The sequence below is a fragment of the Salvelinus alpinus genome, chromosome 1 (genome assembly GCF_045679555.1).
Source record: "Salvelinus alpinus chromosome 1, SLU_Salpinus.1, whole genome shotgun sequence".
Classification (NCBI taxonomy): domain Eukaryota; kingdom Metazoa; phylum Chordata; class Actinopteri; order Salmoniformes; family Salmonidae; genus Salvelinus; species Salvelinus alpinus.
This window is the reverse complement of record NC_092086.1, coordinates 110,098,006-110,120,606: the sequence shown is the minus strand read 5'-3', so window position 1 is coordinate 110,120,606 and position 22,601 is coordinate 110,098,006. Positions and strand designations below refer to the sequence as shown.

The window sequence follows — 22,601 nt, the reverse complement described above, 5'->3', positions numbered from 1 at the left end:
TACTGTCTATACACACCATCCTATATAACTACTGTCTATACACACCATCCTATATAACTACTGTCTATACACACCATCCTATATAACTACTGTCTATACTGTCTATACACACCATCCTATATAACTACTGTCTATACACACCATCCTATATAACTACTGTCTATACACACCATCCTATATAACTACTGTCTATACACACCATCCTATATAACTACTATCCATACTGTCTATACACACCATCCTATATAACTACTGTCTATACACACCATCCTATATAACTACTGTCTATACACACCATCCTATATAACTACTGTCCATACTGTCTATACACACCATCCTATATAACTATTGTCTATACACACCATTCTATATAACTACTGTCTATACACACCATCCTATATAACTACTGTCCATACTGTCTATACACACCATCCTATATAACTATTGTCTATACACACCATTCTATATAACTACTGTCTATACACACCATCCTATATAACTACTGTCTATACACACCATCCTATATAACTACTGTCTATACACACCATCCTATATAACTACTGTCTATACACACCATCCTATATAACTACTGTCTATACACACCATCCTATATAACTACTGTCTATACACACCATCCTATATAACTACTGTCTATACACACCATCCTATATAACTACTGTCCATACTGTCTATACACACCATCCTATATAACTATTGTCTATACACACCATTCTATATAACTACTGTCTATACACACCATCCTATATAACTACTGTCTATACTGTCTATACACACCATCCTATATAACTACTGTCTATACACACCATCCTATATAACTACTGTCTATACACACCATCCTATATAACTACTGTCTATACTGTCTATACACACCATCCTATATAACTACTGTCTATACACACCATCCTATATAACTACTGTCTATACACACCATCCTATATAACTACTGTCCATACTGTCTATACACACCATCTTATATAACTACTGTCTATACACACCATCCTATATAACTACTGTCTATACACACCATCCTGTATAACTACTGTCTATACACACCATCCTATATAACTACTGTCTATACACACCATCCTATATAACTACTGTCTATACACACCATCCTATATAACTACTGTCTATACTGTCTATACACACCATCCTATATAACTACTGTCTATACACACCATCCTATATAACTATTGTCTATACACACCATCATATATAACTACTGTCTATACACCATCCTGTGTAACTACTGTCTATACACACCATCCTATATAACTACTGTCTATACACACCATCCTATATAACTACTGTCTATACACACCATCCTATATAACTACTGTCTATACACACCATCCTATATAACTACTGTCTATACACACCATCCTATATAACTACTGTCTATACACACCATCCTATATAACTACTGTCTATACACACCATCCTATATAACTACTGTCTATACACACCATCCTATATAACTACTGTCTATACACACCATCCTATATAACTACTGTCTATACACACCATCCTATATAACTACTGTCTATACACACCATCCTATATAACTACTGTCTATACACACCATCCTATATAACTACTGTCTATACACACCATCCTATATAACTACTGTCTATACACACCATCCTATATAACTACTGTCTATACACACCATCCTATATAACTACTGTCTATACACACCATCCTATATAACTACTGTCTATACACACCATCCTATATAACTACTGTCTATACACACCATCCTATATAACTACTGTCTATACACACCATCCTATATAACTACTGTCTATACACACCATCCTATATAACTACTGTCTATACACACCATCCTATATAACTACTGTCTATACACACCATCCTATATAACTACTGTCTATACACACCATCCTATATAACTACTGTCTATACACACCATCCTATATAACTACTGTCTATACACACCATCCTATATAACTACTGTCTATACACACCATCCTATATAACTACTGTCTATACACACCATCCTATATAACTACTGTCTATACACACCATCCTATATAACTACTGTCTATACTGTCTATACACACCATCCTATATAACTACTGTCTATACACACCATCCTATATAACTACTGTCTATACACACCATCCTATATAACTACTGTCTATACACACCATCCTATATAACTACTGTCCATACTGTCTATACACACCATCCTATATAACTACTGTCCATACTGTCTATACACACCATCCTATATAACTACTGTCTATACACACCATCCTATATAACTACTGTCTATACACACCATCCTATATAACTACTGTCTATACTGTCTATACACACCATCCTATATAACTACTGTCTATACACACCATCCTATATAACTACTGTCTATACACACCATCCTATATAACTACTGTCTATACTGTCTATACACACCATCCTATATAACTACTGTCTATACACACCATCCTATATAACTACTGTCTATACACACCATCCTATATAACTACTGTCTATACACACCATCCTATATAACTACTGTCCATACTGTCTATACACACCATCCTATATAACTACTGTCTATACACACCATCCTATATAACTACTGTCCATACTGTCTATACACACCATCCTATATAACTACTGTCTATACACACCATCCTATATAACTACTGTCTATACACACCATCCTATATAACTACTGTCTATACACACCATCCTATATAACTACTGTCTATACACACCATCCTATATAACTACTGTCTATACTGTCTATACACACCATCCTATATAACTACTGTCTATACACACCATCCTATATAACTACTGTCTATACACACCATCCTATATAACTACTGTCTATACACACCATCCTATATAACTACTGTCTATACACACCATCCTATATAACTACTGTCTATACACACCATCCTATATAACTACTGTCTATACTGTCTATACACACCATCCTATATAACTACTGTCTATACACACCATCCTATATAACTACTGTCTATACACACCATCCTATATAACTACTGTCTATACACACCATCCTATATAACTACTGTCTATACACACCATCCTATATAACTACTGTCTATACACACCATCCTATATAACTACTGTCCATACTGTCTATACACACCATCCTATATATCTACTGTCTATACACACCATCCTATATAACTACTGTCTATACACACCATCCTATATAACTACTGTCTATACACACCATCCTATATAACTACTGTCTATACTGTCTATACACACCATCCTATATAACTACTGTCTATACACACCATCCTATATAACTACTGTCTATACACACCATCCTATATAACTACTGTCTATACTGTCTATACACACCATCCTATATAACTACTGTCTATACACACCATCCTATATAACTACTGTCTATACACACCATCCTATATAACTACTGTCTATACACACCATCCTATATAACTACTGTCCATACTGTCTATACACACCATCCTATATAACTACTGTCTATACACACCATCCTATATAACTACTGTCCATACACATACACATCCTATATAACTACTGTCTATACACACCATCCTATATAACTACTGTCTATACACACCATCCTATATAACTACTGTCTATACACACCATCCTATATAACTACTGTCTATACACACCATCCTATATAACTACTGTCCATACTGTCTATACACACCATCCTATATAACTACTGTCTATACACACCATCCTATATAACTACTGTCTATACACACCATCCTATATAACTACTGTCTATACACACCATCCTATATAACTACTGTCTATACACACCATCCTATATAACTACTGTCTATACACACCATCCTATATAACTACTGTCCATACTGTCTATACACACCATCCTATATAACTACTGTCTATACACACCATCCTATATAACTACTGTCTATACACACCATCCTATATAACTACTGTCTATACACACCATCCTATATAACTACTGTCTATACACACCATCCTATATAACTACTGTCCATACTGTCTATACACACCATCCTGTATAACTACTGTCTATACACACCATCCTATATAACTACTATCCATACTGTCTATACACACCATCCTATATAACTACTGTCTATACACACCATCCTATATAACTACTGTCTATACACACCATCCTATATAACTACTGTCCATACTGTCTATACACACCATCCTATATAACTATTGTCTATACACACCATTCTATATAACTACTGTCTATACACACCATCCTATATAACTACTGTCTATACTGTCTATACACACCATCCTATATAACTACTGTCTATACACACCATCCTATATAACTATTGTCTATACACACCATCATATATAACTACTGTCTATACACACCATCCTGTGTAACTACTGTCTATACACACCATCCTATATAACTACTGTCTATACACACCATCCTATATAACTACTGTCTATACACACCATCCTATATAACTACTGTCTATACACACCATCCTATATAACTACTGTCTATACACACCATCCTATATAACTACTGTCTATACACACCATCCTATATAACTACTGTCTATACACACCATCCTATATAACTACTGTCTATACACACCATCCTATATAACTACTGTCTATACACACCATCCTATATAACTACTGTCTATACACACCATCCTATATAACTACTGTCTATACACACCATCCTATATAACTACTGTCTATACACACCATCCTATATAACTACTGTCTATACACACCATCCTATATAACTACTGTCTATACACACCATCCTATATAACTACTGTCTATACACACCATCCTATATAACTACTGTCTATACACACCATCCTATATAACTACTGTCTATACACACCATCCTATATAACTACTGTCTATACACACCATCCTATATAACTACTGTCTATACACACCATCCTATATAACTACTGTCTATACACACCATCCTATATAACTACTGTCTATACACACCATCCTATATAACTACTGTCTATACTGTCTATACACACCATCCTATATAACTACTGTCTATACACACCATCCTATATAACTACTGTCTATACACACCATCCTATATAACTACTATCCATACTGTCTATACACACCATCCTATATAACTACTGTCTATACACACCATCCTATATAACTACTGTCTATACACACCATCCTATATAACTACTGTCCATACTGTCTATACACACCATCCTATATAACTATTGTCTATACACACCATTCTATATAACTACTGTCTATACACACCATCCTATATAACTACTGTCTATACTGTCTATACACACCATCCTATATAACTACTGTCTATACACACCATCCTATATAACTATTGTCTATACACACCATCATATATAACTACTGTCTATACACCATCCTGTGTAACTACTGTCTATACACACCATCCTATATAACTACTGTCTATACACACCATCCTATATAACTACTGTCTATACACACCATCCTATATAACTACTGTCTATACACACCATCCTATATAACTACTGTCTATACACACCATCCTATATAACTACTGTCTATACACACCATCCTATATAACTACTGTCTATACACACCATCCTATATAACTACTGTCTATACACACCATCCTATATAACTACTGTCTATACACACCATCCTATATAACTACTGTCTATACACACCATCCTATATAACTACTGTCTATACACACCATCTTATATAACTACTGTCTATACACACCATCCTATATAACTACTGTCTATACACACCATCCTGTATAACTACTGTCTATACACACCATCCTATATAACTACTGTCTATACACACCATCCGTTATAACTACTGTCCATACTGTCTATACACACCATCCTATATAACTACTGTCTATACACACCATCCTATATAACTACTGTCTATACACACCATCCTATATAACTACTGTCTATACACACCATCCTATATAACTACTGTCTATACTGTCTATACACACCATCCTATATAACTACTGTCTATACACACCATCCTATATAACTACTGTCTATACACACCATCCTATATAACTACTATCCATACTGTCTATACACACCATCCTATATAACTACTGTCTATACACACCATCCTATATAACTACTGTCTATACACACCATCCTATATAACTACTGTCCATACTGTCTATACACACCATCCTATATAACTATTGTCTATACACACCATTCTATATAACTACTGTCTATACACACCATCCTATATAACTACTGTCTATACTGTCTATACACACCATCCTATATAACTACTGTCTATACACACCATCCTATATAACTATTGTCTATACACACCATCATATATAACTACTGTCTATACACCATCCTGTGTAACTACTGTCTATACACACCATCCTATATAACTACTGTCTATACACACCATCCTATATAACTACTGTCTATACACACCATCCTATATAACTACTGTCTATACACACCATCCTATATAACTACTGTCTATACACACCATCCTATATAACTACTGTCTATACACACCATCCTATATAACTACTGTCTATACACACCATCTTATATAACTACTGTCTATACACACCATCCTATATAACTACTGTCTATACACACCATCCTGTATAACTACTGTCTATACACACCATCCTATATAACTACTGTCTATACACACCATCCGTTATAACTACTGTCCATACTGTCTATACACACCATCTTATATAACTACTGTCTATACACACCATCTTATATAACTACTGTCTATACACACCATCCTATATAACTACTGTCTATACACACCATCTTATATAACTACTGTCTATACACACCATCCTATATAACTACTGTCCATACTGTCTATACACACCATCCTATATAACTACTGTCTATACACACCATCCTGTATAACTACTGTCTATACACACCATCCTATATAACTACTGTCTATACACACCATCTTATATAACTACTGTCTATACACACCATCCTATATAACTACTGTCTATACACACCATCCTGTATAACTACTGTCTATACACACCATCCTATATAACTACTGTCTATACACACCATCCTGTATAACTACTGTCCATACTGTCTATACACACCATCCTATATAACTACTGTCTATACACACCATCTTATATAACTACTGTCTATACACACCATCCTATATAACTACTGTCTATACACACCATCTTATATAACTACTGTCTATACACACCATCCTATATAACTACTGTCTATACACACCATCCTGTATAACTACTGTCCATACTGTCTATACACACCATCCTATATAACTACTGTCTATACACACCATCTTATATAACTACTGTCTATACACACCATCCTATATAACTACTGTCTATACACACCATCTTATATAACTACTGTCTATACACACCATCTTATATAACTACTGTCTATACACACCATCTTATATAACTACTGTCTATACACACCATCTCATATAACTACTGTCTATACACACCATCCTATATAACTACTGTCTATACACACCATCTTATATAACTACTGTCTATACACACCATCCTATATAACTACTGTCTATACACACCATCCTGTATAACTACTGTCCATACTGTCTATACACACCATCCTATATAACTACTGTCTATACACACCATCCTATATAACTACTGTCTATACACACCATCCTGTATAACTACTGTCCATACTGTCTATACACACCATCCTATATAACTACTGTCTATACACACCATCTTATATAACTACTGTCTATACACACCATCCTATATAACTACTGTCTATACACACCATCTTATATAACTACTGTCTATACACACCATCTTATATAACTACTGTCTATACACACCATCTTATATAACTACTGTCTATACACACCATCTTATATAACTACTGTCTATACACACCATCCTATATAACTACTGTCTATACACACCATCTTATATAACTACTGTCTATACACACCATCCTATATAACTACTGTCTATACACACCATCCTGTATAACTACTGTCCATACTGTCTATACACACCATCCTATATAACTACTGTCTATACACACCATCCTATATAACTACTGTCTATACACACCATCCTATATAACTACTGTCTATACACAACATCCTATATAACTACTGTCTATACACACCATCCTATATAACATCTGTCTATACACACCCTCCTATATAACTACTGTCTATACTGTCTATACACACCATCCAGTATAACTACTGTCTATACACACTATCCTATATAACTACTATCTATACACACCATCTTATATAACTACTGTCTATACACACTATCCTATATAACTACTGTCTATACTGTCTGTACACACCATCCTATATAACTACTGTCTATACACACCATCCTATATAACTACTGTCTATACACACCATCCTATATAACTACTATCTATACACACCATCCTATATAACTACTGTCTATACACACTATCCTATATAACTACTGTCTATACTGTCTGTACACACCATCCTATATATACCATCTGTCTATACACACCCTCCTATATAACTACTGTCTATACTGTCTATACACACCATCCTATATAACTACTGTCTATACTGTCTATACACACCATCCTATATAACTACTGTCTATACACACCATCCTGTATAACTACTGTCTATACTGTCTATACACACTATCCTATATAACTACTGTCTATACTGTCTATACACACCATCCTATATAACTACTGTCTATACACACCATCCTATATAACTACTGTCTATACACACCATCCTATATAACTACTGTCTATACACACCATCCTATTATAACTACTGTCTATACACACCATCCTATATAACTACTGTCTATACACACTATCCTATTATAACTACTGTCTATACACACTATCCTTTATAACTACTGTCTATACATATGTTCTCTACTCTGACTTTGCTCGTTCTGATATTTCTTAATTTCTTAACTTTTTGTATTATGTGTGTATCACTAGGTATTATTACTACACTGTTGGAGCTAGAAACACAAGCATTACACTGCACCTGCGATTACATCTGCAAATCTGTGTACGCGACCAATAAACTTTGGTTTGATTGGTTGGCAGGTGGTTGGGCATGTGCTGCATGCAGGTGTGTGCCGAGTTGTGGATAGGTAGAACTGTCTGTCTGTCTGTGTCTGTCTGTCTACCTGCCTGTCTACCTGCCTGTCTGTCTCTCTCTCTGTCTGTCTGCATGTCTGTCTCTCTCTCTGCCTGTCTACCTGCCTGTCTGTCTCTCTCTCTGCCTGTCTACCTGTCTGTCTGTCTCTCTGTCTGTCTACCTGCCTGTCTACCTGCCTGTCTCTCTCTCTGTCTGTCTACCTGTCTCTCTGTCTATCTACCTGTCTGTCTGTCTCTGTCTGTCTACCTGTCTGTCTACCTGCCTGTCTACCTGCCTGTCTGTCTACCTGTCTCTCTGTCTGTCTACCTGTCTGTCTGTCTCTCTCTGTCTGTCTACCTGTCTGTCTCACCACATGGTTTGAATCTGCTTCCTTTCCTCTTACCGACTAACCAGGATGACCTCACGTTTGCTTTGTTGACACAGATGAGGGCACACACACACACACACACACACACACACACACACACACAGTAGTATTGGACCAGGAATAGGTAAGCCTTCTTGGCTGCTACTGCTAATGAAATGTAGTGAATCCATACACCAGTCGATAAAGAACCTGTCTGGAACATAATAAAACATCTGAACGTTGAGGTAGTTCTATTGAGTGGTTCCTCTCTGTTGGTTGGATCGATGGGCTGGTCTGGGTCAGAGAAGAAGGTCGCGTCCTAAATGGCAACCTTTTCCATAGTGAAGTGCACTACCTTTGACCAGGTAGTGCACTATGTACGGAATAGGGTGCCATTCTGGTCACATCCAAGGTGTTTCTTAATCAAAGGGTCTTAGCAGCCAGCCTCGGTTCTCTGTCGTCACGGCAACAGCAGCTAATCAGCAACCAGCCGCAGATCCATGTGTATGTCTGTCTGTCATCTCTCATACCACTTTTTAGTTGCCATGTAGAAGTGTGTAATTAAATCTGGAGTTGTTTTGCCTGTTGGTTCTGTTGTCCATCCCCTCCCCATCCCATATGCCCTCTCCTCCCCTCCCCATTCCCTCTCCCTCTCCACTCCCTCTCCCTCTCCTCCCCACTCCCTCTCCTCCCCTCTCCCTCTCCTCCCCACTCCCTCTCTCTCTCCTCTCCTCCCAATTTCCTCTCCCTCCCCTCCCCATTTCCTCTCCCTCCCCTCCCCACTCCCTCTCCCTCTCCTCTCCTCCCCATTTCCTCTCCTCCCCATTTCCTCTCCTCCCCATTCCCTCTCCTCCCCATTCCCTCTCCTCTCCTCCCCATTCCCTCTCCCTCTCCTCCCCTCTCCTCTCCTCCCCTCTCCCTCTCCCTCTCCTCTCCCTCTCCCTCTCCTCTCCCTCTCCTCCCCTTCCCCTCTCCCTCTCCTCCCCTCTCCCTCTCCCTCTCCCTCTCCCTCTCCTCCCCTTCCCCTCTCCTCCCCTTCCCCTCTCCTCCCCTTCCCCTCTCCCTCTCCTCCCCTTCCCCTCTCCTCTCCTCCCCATTCCCTCTCCTCCCCTTCCCCTATTCCCCTCCTCTCCTCCCCTTCCCCTCTTCTTCCCTTCTCCCTCTCCCTCCCGTCCCCATTCCCTCTCCTCTCCTTCCACTCTCCTCCCCTTCCCCTCTTCTCCTCCCTATTCCCTCTCCCTCTCCTCCCCATTCCCTCTCCCTCTCCTCCCCATTCCCTCTCCTCTCCTTCCCCTCTCCCTCTCCTCTCCCTCTCCTCCCCTCTCCCTCTCCTCTCCCTCTCCTCTCGCTCTCCTCCCCTCTCCCTCCCCTCTCCCTCCCCTTCCCCTCTTGCTTTGTGTCCTCTCGTGTTTTCCATCCTCGGTCATCCTCCATTCCAACACACTGTCATGCTGCTTTTAGAGGGTTGCACCACCTCATCCAGGACCATCTAGACCTAACCGTGCTGCTGCCGCCCGGGGGGAAACGACTAGTCAGTACCAGGTAAAGTAGAGCCACGCCCAGGAGTGGAGGAGGGAGAGGGGGAGAGGGAAGGGGAGGAGAGAGAAGGGAAGTGCGTCTTCATCAAGTTTTTATAAACCTCTTTATCCGGATGGAAACACACACACACACACACACACACACACACACACACACACATACGGCATGATAAGTATCAGACTCATGGAAGATAACAATTGAAAAACCTGATTAGACTATGAACCAGACTAAGAAACACTGTGGTACATATACTGTATGTAAGTTAGAATCCAGGGCATGCATAGATCATTGGCTCTGTCATGTCATTTTCTGCTGATCTATTATTCATGGTTCTATGCTTTAGTTCATTAACTAGACCAGAACAGGTTCCTGCTGAGTTATCCCCATGGCTGGGTCTTTGCTGTATATGAATAATAGGAGCAGACGGACTCCACACGTGTCCCTCAAGGCTTTTATCTTCCCTACCTACTAGAATACTATACCCTGATCTGACCCCCCAGGAGAGGGAACCAGCGAGGCCGCGCAGAGAGGCTGATGGATAGACATGCTGTAAATGTTCACACACACAGCCGTCTGGAGCTCAGGACTAGATCACCTGTGTCTCTTTATACTACCATCCTTTTCCACCCCATTTCTGTCTAGCACCCCCCCCCCCCCCCTCCCTTAAGAGCACCAACCAAATAGCAGAAAACTCCTCTCTTTTCCCCTCTTCACCTTGACTCCTGTCTCCTGCTCTCTTTTCGCTCAGCATGCTTAGTGCCTCAGGGGACACGGAAGCTCCGTTCTAGTATCGTCAGCATCCCAGTGTAGGCAGCATCCTAGTGTAGGCAGCATCCTGGTGTAGTCAGCATCCTAATGTAGTCAGCATCCTAGTGTAGTCAGCATCCTAGTGTAGTCAGCATCCTGGTGTAGTCAGCATCCTAGTGTAGGCAGCATCCTAGTGTAGGCAGCATCATAGTATCCTAGTGTAGTCAGCATCCTAGTGTAGGCAGCATCCTAGTGTAGTCAGCATCCTAGTGTAGGCAGCACCCTAGCATCCTAGTGTAGTCAGTATCCTAGTGTAGTCATCATCCTAGTGTAGTCAGCATCATGGTGTAGTCAGCATCCTGGTGTAGTCAGCATCCTGGCGTAGTCAGCATCCTGGCGTAGTCAGCATCCTGGCGTAGTCAGCATCCTGGCGTAGTCAGCATCCCGGTGTAGTCAGCATCCCGGTGTAGTCAGCATCCCGGTGTAGTCAGCATCCCGGTGTAGTCAGCATCCCGGTGTAGTCAGCATCCCGGTGTAGTCAGCATCCCGGCGTAGGCAGCATCCTGGCGTAGGCAGCATCCTGGCGTAGTCAGCATCCTGGCGTAGTCAGCATCCTGGCGTAGGCAGCATCCTGGCGTAGGCAGCATCCTGGTGTAGGCAGCATCCTGGTGTAGGCAGCATCCTGGTGTAGGCAGTCTGGATACCTATTATTATGTGTTGAAAGTTAGCAACCTTTATTACTCAGAGTCTTTGTACATTTGCAGCTGAGTTTAAAGCCCGATAAATGTTGTACGCAGAATTATTCTGCACTTTATTTAATCTCCTGCTTGATAGATCATTACTTTTCAGACAGCAACGTGATGCTGTTGTATTCACTTTAGGAGAACATATTCAAGGTCTCTTATTATAAAAGTCTCTCTTTGACCACTCAAGTGGCTTTAAAAAAAAAAGACACTTCTAAAATGTTCCCTCTGTTTTGATATTGCCAGACTGTTCTGAATGTTAAAAGCGTTAGTAAAGCTGAGCCTTTTGTGGGAAAGTTGAAATCAAAACTAAAGCAGCACCTGAACTTCTCTTTCTACCGTTTAACATGAAAAAACATTTCAACACTTCTTCTTCAAATTGTGAATCGTTCTATTGAATATCCTCCTACAGTCTATGCATGGCGACTATTATCCACTAATCCAACACTGTTTTCTCACCTCTCCACTTGCTATTTGGTGAATCCATAAGACTACGGGACAATGTACGGCTTCTCTCCTCAGCTCATGGCTACTCAGACGATGAAACACTGTCGAGGACTGAGACTAGACCACTCAGGAACACTGAACACCTTTTGAAAAGCTATTCTGGTGTGTCTTTGGCCTTATGCTGTAAGTTGAGTTGAGTTTAGCTGAAGACAGTTTTGGACTATGTGCTGTTTCTCTCTCCTCGCCTGAGTATTCTACCATGAAACACTCTGGAGATGCAGCGGTAATACAAGTGCTACACACACACACACACACACACACACACAAGGCCTACCAGGAGCTCCCTGACACATCTTCCCACAAGATGTGTCAGGGAGGGTCGGGGTCAGGCCCGGGGTTAACGCTCATAAAGTCTTAGAATAGCATGGAACCTGGGGCCCTCGGAACTTCTTTATTTTGAGCCTGTCAGTCCCACTCCCAGCCTCTCCTCCGTTGGTCTGACACCCCCAGCCTCTCCTCCATTGCTCTGACACCCCCAGCCTCTCCTCCGTTGGTCTGACACCCCCAGCCTCTCCTCCATTGCTCTGACACCCCCAGCCTCTCCTCCATTGCTCTGACACCCCCAGCCTCTCCTCCGTTGGTCTGACACTCCCAGCCTCTCCTCCGTTGGTCTGACACTCCCAGCCTCTCCTCCGTTGGTCTGACACTCCCAGCCTCTCCTCCGTTGGTCTGACACCCCCAGCCTGTCCTCCGTTGGTCTGACACCCCCAGCCTCTCCTCCATTGGTCTGACACCCCCAGCCTCTCCTCCATTGGTCTGACACTCCCAGCCTCTCCTCCGTTGGTCTGACACTCCCAGCCTCTCCTCCGTTGGTCTGACACTCCCAGCCTCTCCTCCGTTGGTCTGACACTCCCAGCCTTTCCTCCGTTGGTCTGACACTCCCAGCCTTTCCTCCGTTGGTCTGACACTCCCAGCCTCTCCTCCGTTGGTCTGACACTCCCAGCCTCTCCTCCGTTGGTCTGACACTCCCAGCCTCTCCTCCGTTGGTCTGACACTCCCAGCCTCTCCTCCGTTGGTCTGACACCCCCAGCCTCTCCTCTGTTGGTCTGACACCCCCAGCCTCTCCTCCGTTGGTCTGACACCCCCAGCCTCTCCTCCGTTGGTCTGACACCCCCAGCCTCTCCTCCGTTGGTCTGACACCCCCAGCCTCTCCTCCGTTGGTCTGACACCCCCAGCCTCTCCTCCGTTGGTCTGACACCCCCAGCCTCTCCTCCGTTGGTCTGACAGTGGCGACACTCACAGCTCACTATAAAGCTTTGGGGTGAAAAGGTTGGGATTGTTCCGGGTGGCGGGGGCATGTTTTTATGAGCAGGGAGGGCTGGAGGTTACAAAGGTTAAGTGCTGTTGGTTGTGAGAAGGACAGGAGGGGGTAGATGCATGTATTTATTTATTTATTTTTATATTAATTTAACCTTTTTTTTAACTAGGCAAGTCAGTTAAGAACAAATTCTTATTTACAATGACGGCCTACCCCGGCCTACCCCGGCCAAACCCCGACGACGCTGGGACAATTGTGCGCCGCCCTATGGGACTCCCAATCACGGACGGATGTGATGCAGCCTGGATTTAAACCAGGTACTGCAGTGACGCCTCTTGCACTGAGATGCAGTGTCTTAGACAACTGCGCCACTCGGGAGCCATGTTAAAGGGGGGTCAGGTGAGGATCTCCCTCATTATGTTAAGCACTACGAGCGTCTGGGGGGGGAAACGTTACGTAAGTTCATTAAATTATTATGGTCATAATTATTGTGCAAGTGAGGGGTGAAGTAAGGTCTGTGTGTGTACGGCTGCTGCAATGTGTTTCTGCTTGTCTGGCTGAGGCCGTCAGACGTGATCGCTAAGATTCCTTTTCCCGTCCCGGGGACCTTGTCACAAAACATCTGACAGAAGGTCAGTGTGACAGACAGACATGGTATTAGGCTCTTATACTAGACTAGGACCCACCACATCCACAACTACTAGTCTCTGTGAAATGTACTGCTCTATATCAGAGTTGTAATGAGATGTGGATATTCAGTTATTGCTTTGATATACACTACAAAACATTAGGAACACCTGCTTTTTCCATGACATAGACTGACCAGGTGAGTCCAGGTGAAAGCTTTGATCCCTTATTGATGTCACTTGTTAAATCCACTTCAATCAGTAAAGATAAAGAAGGATGTTTAAGCCTTGAGTCAACTGAGACATGGATTATGTATGTGTGCTATTCAGAGGGTGAATGCGCAAGACAAAAGATGTGTGACTTTGAACAAGGTATGGTAGTAGGTGCCAGGTGCACCGGTTTGAGTGTGTCAAGAACTGCAATGCTGCTGGGTTTTTCATGCTCATCAGTTTCCCTTGTGTGTCAAGAATGGTCCACCACCCAAAGGTCATCCATTCAAGTTGGACCAGCATTGGGTCAACATGGGCCAGCATCCCTGTGGAACGCTTTCGACATCTTGTAGAGGCCATGCCCCAACAAATTGAGTCTGTTCTGAGGGCCAAAGGGGTGAAACTCAGTATTAGGAAGGTGTTCCTAATATTTTGTACACCCACCCCGTGTGTTTCAAAACAACGTTCATTGTTTGTGTTAGATTATATTTGTGGAGACATTGTTGTATTTGGACTGTTGTTGTGACATGTATAGCCTATATACTGCTTGCGTGTCCTAGACAGGCGGAGGGTTTCAATATAGTTTGATATAAACATGGTGGGTTCAGGAAGCTAGCTAGTACCTACTACCGTTACACAGGGCACCACGACTCTTCCCGATGTCTACTGTCACATATCAGTTTAATAACCACCACACACACAGCAACCCCCTCCTCTACGCTAGGCTACGCTAACATAGCTCAGGGTGCTGCCTTGCCCCGTAATGGCAGAAATAGCCCAGAGAAACACAACACGGTAGCAGAGCTGAGGACTGAGCACCCAGAATATTATACTAATGGTCTACTAATGAAAAGCTGTAGATGCCGTGTAGGAGCCAGGGCGTGTAGGAGGCGTGTAGGAGCCAGGGCGTGTAGGAGCCAGGGCGTGTAGGAGCCAGGGCGTGTAGGAGCCTGGGCGTGTAGGAGGCGTGTAGGAGCCTGGGCGTGTAGGAGCCGGGCGTGTAGGAGGCGTGTAGGAGGCGTGTAGGAGCCAGGGCGTGTAGGAGGCGTGTAGGAGCCCGGGCGTGTAGGAGGCGTGTAGGAGCCAGGGCGTGTAGGAGCCGGGCGTGTAGGAGCCGGGCGTGTAGGAGCCAGGGCGTGTAGGAGCCAGGGCGTGTAGGAGCCAGGGCGTGTAGGAGGCGTGTAGGAGGCGTGTAGGAGCCAGGGCGTGTAGGAGCCGGGGCGTGTAGGAGGCGTGTAGGAGGCGTGTAGGAGCCAGGGCGTGTAGGAGCCAGGGCGTGTAGGAGGCGTGTAGGAGGCGTGTAGGAGCCAGGGCGTGTAGGAGGCGTGTAGGAGCCAGGGCGTGTAGGAGCCAGGGCGTGTAGGAGGCGTGTAGGAGGCGTGTAGGAGCCAGGGCGTGTAGGAGCCGGCTCCTCTAGAGAATGGAATGAAGGTCATGGGGGAACGGTAGGCAGTGGCAATGCAGCACTGGAAACACAGGCTGGCTGGTTATATATCACTGCAGCACTGGAAACCGACTGGCTGGCTGGTTATATATCACTGCAGCACTGGAAACACAGGCAGGCTGGCTGGCTATATATCACTGCAGCACTGGAAACACAGGCTGGCTGGTTATATATCACTGCAGCACTGGAAACACAGGCAGGCTTGCTGGCTGGCTGGCTGGCAGGCTGGCTGGCTATATATCACTGCAGCACTGGAAACACAGGCAGGCTGGCTATATATCACTGCAGCACTGGAAACACAGGCTGGCTGGCTATATATCACTGCAGCACTGGAAACACAGGCTGGCTGGCTATATATCACTGCAGCACTGGAAACACAGGCAGGCTGGCTGGCTATATATCACTGCAGCACTGGAAACACAGGCTGGCTGGCTATATATCACTGCAGCACTGGAAACACAGGCAGGCTGGCTGGCTATATATCACTGCAGCACTGGAAACCGACTGGCTGGCTATATATCACTGCAGCACTGGAAACCGACTGGCTGGCTGGCTGGCTGGCTATATATCACTGCAGCACTGGAAACCGACTGGCTGGCTGGCTATATATCACTGCAGCACTGGAAACACAGGCAGGCTGGCTGGTTATATATCACTGCAGCACTGGAAACACAGGCTGGCTGGTTATATATCACTGCAGCACTGGAAACACAGGCAGGCTGGCTGGTTATATATCACTGCAGCACTGGAAACACAGGCTGGCTGGTTATATATCACTGCAGCACTGGAAACACAGGCAGGCTTGCTGGCTGGCTGGCTGGCTGGCTGGCAGGCTGGCTGGCTATATATCACTGCAGCACTGGAAACACAGGCAGGCTGGCTATATATCACTGCAGCACTGGAAACACAGGCTGGCTGGCTATATATCACTGCAGCACTGGAAACACAGGCTGGCTGGCTATATATCACTGCAGCACTAGAAACACAGGCAGGCTGGCTGGCTATATATCACTGCAGCACTGGAAACACAGGCTGGCTGGCTATATATCACTGCAGCACTGGAAACACAGGCAGGCTGGCTGGCTATATATCACTGCAGCACTGGAAACCGACTGGCTGGCTATATATCACTGCAGCACTGGAAACCGACTGGCTGGCTGGCTGGCTGGCTGGCTATATATCACTGCAGCACTGGAAACCGACTGGCTGGCTATATATCACTGCAGCACTGGAAACACAGGCAGGCTGGCTATATATCACTGCAGCACTGGAAACACAGGCAGGCTGGCTGGTTATATATCACTGCAGCACTGGAAACACAGGCTGGCTGGTTATATATCACTGCAGCACTGGAAACACAGGCAGGCTGGCTGGCTGGCTGGTTGGCTGGCTGGCTATATATCACTGCAGCACTGGAAACACAGGCAGGCTGGCTGGCTGGCTGACTTGCTACGTATCACAGCAGCACTGGAAACCGACTGACTGGCTGGCTGACTTGTTACATATCACTGGAGTGCTGGAAACACAGGCTACATCCTGGCTGGCTGGCCAATCTTTAAAGGGAAGGAGAATTGATATTGGATTGGTCTGCCTTATGTTTTCCATATCTCTATAGAGTGGGCGCGCTGTTGAATTGAAAAGAGCAGCAGTAGAAAGATCAACTAGAGATATATTGGATGGTGTTGTTTAGGATGTGAAGGGTTAGAATGATGTTTGAGTACCGTTTAGGATGGTTTGATAGTGATAGTTAAAAAAAGGCATGTTGAAATAGTCATTTTTTCATACATACATACATTTCAGTCAGGGGGTTGATACCTGACAGACGACATGCTATTAGACCCCAAACAGACATGTAATGTAAAGGGCCAGTTGGACTGAGGCTAATGAAGATAACAACAGGAAGTGTTCCTAATCCTGTTGCGTCAGTCATCTCCTAGTGAAGCGAAGACCCACGTCACATGGGGACGCACGTACTGTTTAAATAAACAAACAGGCCTCCCTCTTCATAACTTAAGACCTATCTGTGGTGTTGGGTTCTATCATTAGTGTCTGTGGTGTTGGGTTCTATCATTAGTGTCTGTGGTGTTGGGTTCTATCATTAGTGTCTGTGGTGTTGGGTTATATCATTAGTGTCTGTGGTGTTGGGTTATCATTAGTGTCTGTGGTGTTGGGTTATATCATTAGTGTCTGTGGTGTTGGGTTCTATCATTAGTGTCTGTGGTGTCGGGTTCTATCATTAGTGTCTGTGGTGTTCTATCATTCGTGTCTGTGGTGTCGGGTTCTATCATTAGTGTCGGTGGTTTTCTATCATTAGTGTCTGTGGTGTTCTATCATTAGTGTCTGGTGTTGGGTTCTATCATTAGTGTCTGGTGTTGGGTTCTATCATTAGTGTCTGTGGTGTTGGGTTCTATCATTAGTGTCTGTGGTGTTGGGTTCTATCATTAGTGTCTGTGGTGTTGGGTTCTATCATTAGGACAGACACTATCTGAAAGCAGTGACCACTAGGCTGATAGATCTGTGTAGGGGAGACCAGGCGTGTTGAACAGGCAGACTGAGAGAGTGGGACTGTTACATTAGACGGTCAACAGAGAACAGACAGAGAGAGAGGAAGTGATGATGTCACAGGGCTGAACAGAACAGATGGGTGTGGATTCGGCCATGGTACTCTGACAGTGGTGGCTGGCTTGGTTCAGCCTTGCCAGGCAGAGTAGCGTCATCGCGTCACGCTTTGCCATGTGGGTAACAGAACCCTTACCCCCACCGCTCTCATTACAGGAGACAGCAGCAGCAGAGACCTCCGGGAGGAGGAGGAGACAGGAAGACCCAGAATCCTCAGCAGCAGTCGCCACAACGACAACAACCTCCATCTCAACAACAACCGGTCAATCAGCAACAGAATGACCAGCAGCAGCCCGGGCCGGGGGGTCATGGTAGATACCCTCGTGACCAACAGCAGCAGCAGCAGGGAGGACAGCGTGGAGGTAGCCACGGGCAGCAGTTCCAGGGCCACGGCGGGCAGCGTCAGGGACCTCCCCACCACGGCTATAGCCAGAATCGCCGCTGGCACCACAACCAGAAGGGGCAGGGGGTAGGACAGGGACTGCAGGGGCAAGGGGGCCCGGCAGGTGACAGGGACAGGGGGGCAACCCCAACAGGAGACAGGGACAGAGGGGGGGCACCAACGGGAGACAGGGACAGAGGGGGGGCACCAACGGGAGACAGGGACAGAGGGGAAACCACAACGGGAGACAGGGACAGAGGGGGGGCACCAACGGGAGACAGGGACAGGGGGGAAACACCAACGGGAGACAGGGACAGAGGGGGGGCACCAACGGGGGACAGGGGGGCAACCACAATGGGAGACAAGGACAGAGGGGGGGCACCAACGGGAGACGGGGACAGAGGGGGGGCACCAACGGGAGACGGGGACAGAGGGGGGGCACCAACGGGAGACAGGGACAGAGGGGGGGCACCAACGGGAGACAGGGACAGGGGGGGGGCACCAACGGGAGACAGGGACAGGGGGGTGGCACCACTCAGAAACACCAAAGAGACAGAGAATGTGAAGGCAGAGGAGACCAGCACCAGGCTGGAGACAGAGAGCCCCAGGGGCCCCAGTGAGGGGCTTCCCAGCCAGCCTGGGGGCCAGCAGAAGGGCCAGAGCCCGACAGGGAGTGACAAACACAGGGACAGCCAGCTGGACGCAGGCCCTAAAGTCAGCCTGCTGCAGTCATCCAAGGAGAGGCTGAGGCGGAGGCTAAAAGACAAGGTAAACTAAATCTCTTTACTGTCTGATCTATCTGCCAATCACCATCAGTCTTAGGCAGGCCATGGCCACGCCCTCCCCTTTCGACACACATGCATACACACACACAGTAATCATTTTAGATGCATACACATTCATACACACACACACACACACACACACACACACACACACACACACACACACGGGTTGCTGAGTCTGTTTGGTAGGTGGGGATGCAACTCTCTAATTCATTAAAGATGAACAGTGGGGGCCTCCCGAGCGGCGCAAGGCACTGCATCGCAGTGTTTGAGGCGTCACTACAGACTCTGGTTCGATCCCAGGCTGTGTCACAACCGGCCGTGACCGAGAGTCTCATAGAGCGCACAATTGGCCCAGTGTCGTCCGGGTTAGGGGAGGGTTTGGCCGGTGGGGCTTTACTTGGCTCATCGCGCTCTAGCGACTCCTTGTGGCGTGCCGGGTGCCTGCAGGCTGATTTTCAACGGTGTTTCCTCCGACACGTTGGTGCAGCTGGCTTCCGGGTTAAGCGGGCGGGTGTTAAGAAGCGCGGTTTGGCGGGTCATGTTTCGGAGGACGCATGACTCGACCTTCACCTCTCCCGAGCCCGTTGGGGAGTTGGAGCAATGAGACAAGATTGAAATTGAATCGGAATTGGATATCAGGAAAAAGGGGGTTAAAAATAAACTAACAGTGGTGGCTTGTCTGTAGACTCTGATGTCGTGGGTCAACTTGTCTTGAAGCATGACTCATTACTTGTGTCTGTTTAGTTCTTAACCTAAGTTTCTAAGGCGCGGACGCTCCTATCCCCCTTACAGCCTGCGACAACCAGACAGAGATTAACAGACTGCTTCAAACACAGGCTGAGGCTCAGATGGCACCCTGCTGCCTATGTAGTGCACTACTTTTGACTATAGGCTCTAGTCAAAAGTAGTGCACTATATAAGGAATAGCGTGCAATTTGGAACGAGACCAGAGAGAGGTATTTAGCTAAATGGGAGGAAACATGGGACATTATCCACAGTCACATCCCTGTCTCGTTTGGGGTTCAGGGTTGTATTCATTAAGGCACACCGTAGCAAAACTGTTTGCAACGGAGAACGAAAATTGCGCATCTAATTGAATAATTCCAGGTAGTACCTGATTCAGTACACTTTCTTTCATTTGATGCCAAATGAATAAGACCATTATAGCAGAGGTAGACAACCCTGTTCCTGGAAATGCAGAAGGTACTGTTCCAACTAGCTAATTGGTCAGTTCAGTGATTGCCTAAATTCAACACACCTGGTCTTCCAGGTTGGTTACATGAAAAACATGTTCTGGGTTGCCTACCCCTGCAGTGTAGCCTGCTCCTCATTAAGGTTAGCTCTGTGTGCTGCGTTGTATGGTGACAATACCCTGACCCTCCCTGTGGACTCACTGACACGGTGTTAAGAAGCATATTGATGATGTCATATCCTATCTGTTGTCAAACCATATTTCCTCTCTCAGGGGTTTTACTTCCTGTGTAAGCAGGTTTGGTTAAACATCTATTGAGCAGAGAAAGGCACCATGCTTGTTCATATGTCAGCTCAAATACATGATTACAACACCTGGGGGTTTTATGACTAGGCAGTTTCCCGGACACAATTAAGATGAGCTCCAGACTGAAAGGCTGTGATTCTCCATTGAGCAGGATTTTTTTATTCTGCTGTTCACCAGGAGGAGGCTGTGGTGTCGCCGGTCGGGCCCCAGCAGAGCCGCATGGACCGCTTGCTGGAGATCCTGAACAGCATGAGGAACAACAGAGCCGGGGTGGACAGCCAGCTCAGCTCCTTCATGGAGGAGGCCCAGCTCGGCCCTGAGCTCGGCCCTGAGCTCGGCCCAGAGCTCGGCCCAGTCAGAGGAGACCCTGGATCAGATAGTCAGCACCATCTATGACAAGGCCCTCAGCGACAGGAGCTTTGCTGCTACTGCTGCAAGACTCTGTGACAAGATGGCCCTGTTTATGGTGGAGGGGACCAAGTTTAGGTCACTACTGCTCAATATGTTACAGGTGAGAGGAGAGGGAGACATGAGAGAGGGAGAGGGAGGGGTAGTGTGCGTGCATGCATTCCTGTCTGTCTGTCAGACAGTGACTGTGTGTGACTGGTGTCTATCTCAGTGTTTGAGTGTGGATGGTCATAATTGGTGTCAGTGGCTGTGTGTGACGTGGGGTAAATGTCA

General features: G+C 45.0%; 1 protein-coding gene across 1 annotated transcript in view; it reads left to right on the top strand.

The window, feature by feature from the left end:
* ctif (CBP80/20-dependent translation initiation factor) overlaps window positions 1–22,601 on the top strand; it is a 180,463-nt gene that overhangs the window by 115,234 nt on the left and 42,628 nt on the right. Inside the window, exons 9-11 of the mRNA XM_071389018.1 lie at window positions 19,409–20,402; window positions 20,639–20,807; window positions 22,175–22,431. Coding sequence (XP_071245119.1) covers window positions 19,409–20,402; window positions 20,639–20,807; window positions 22,175–22,431 — 1,420 coding nt within the window. The remainder of the gene's footprint in view (window positions 1–19,408; window positions 20,403–20,638; window positions 20,808–22,174; window positions 22,432–22,601) is intronic.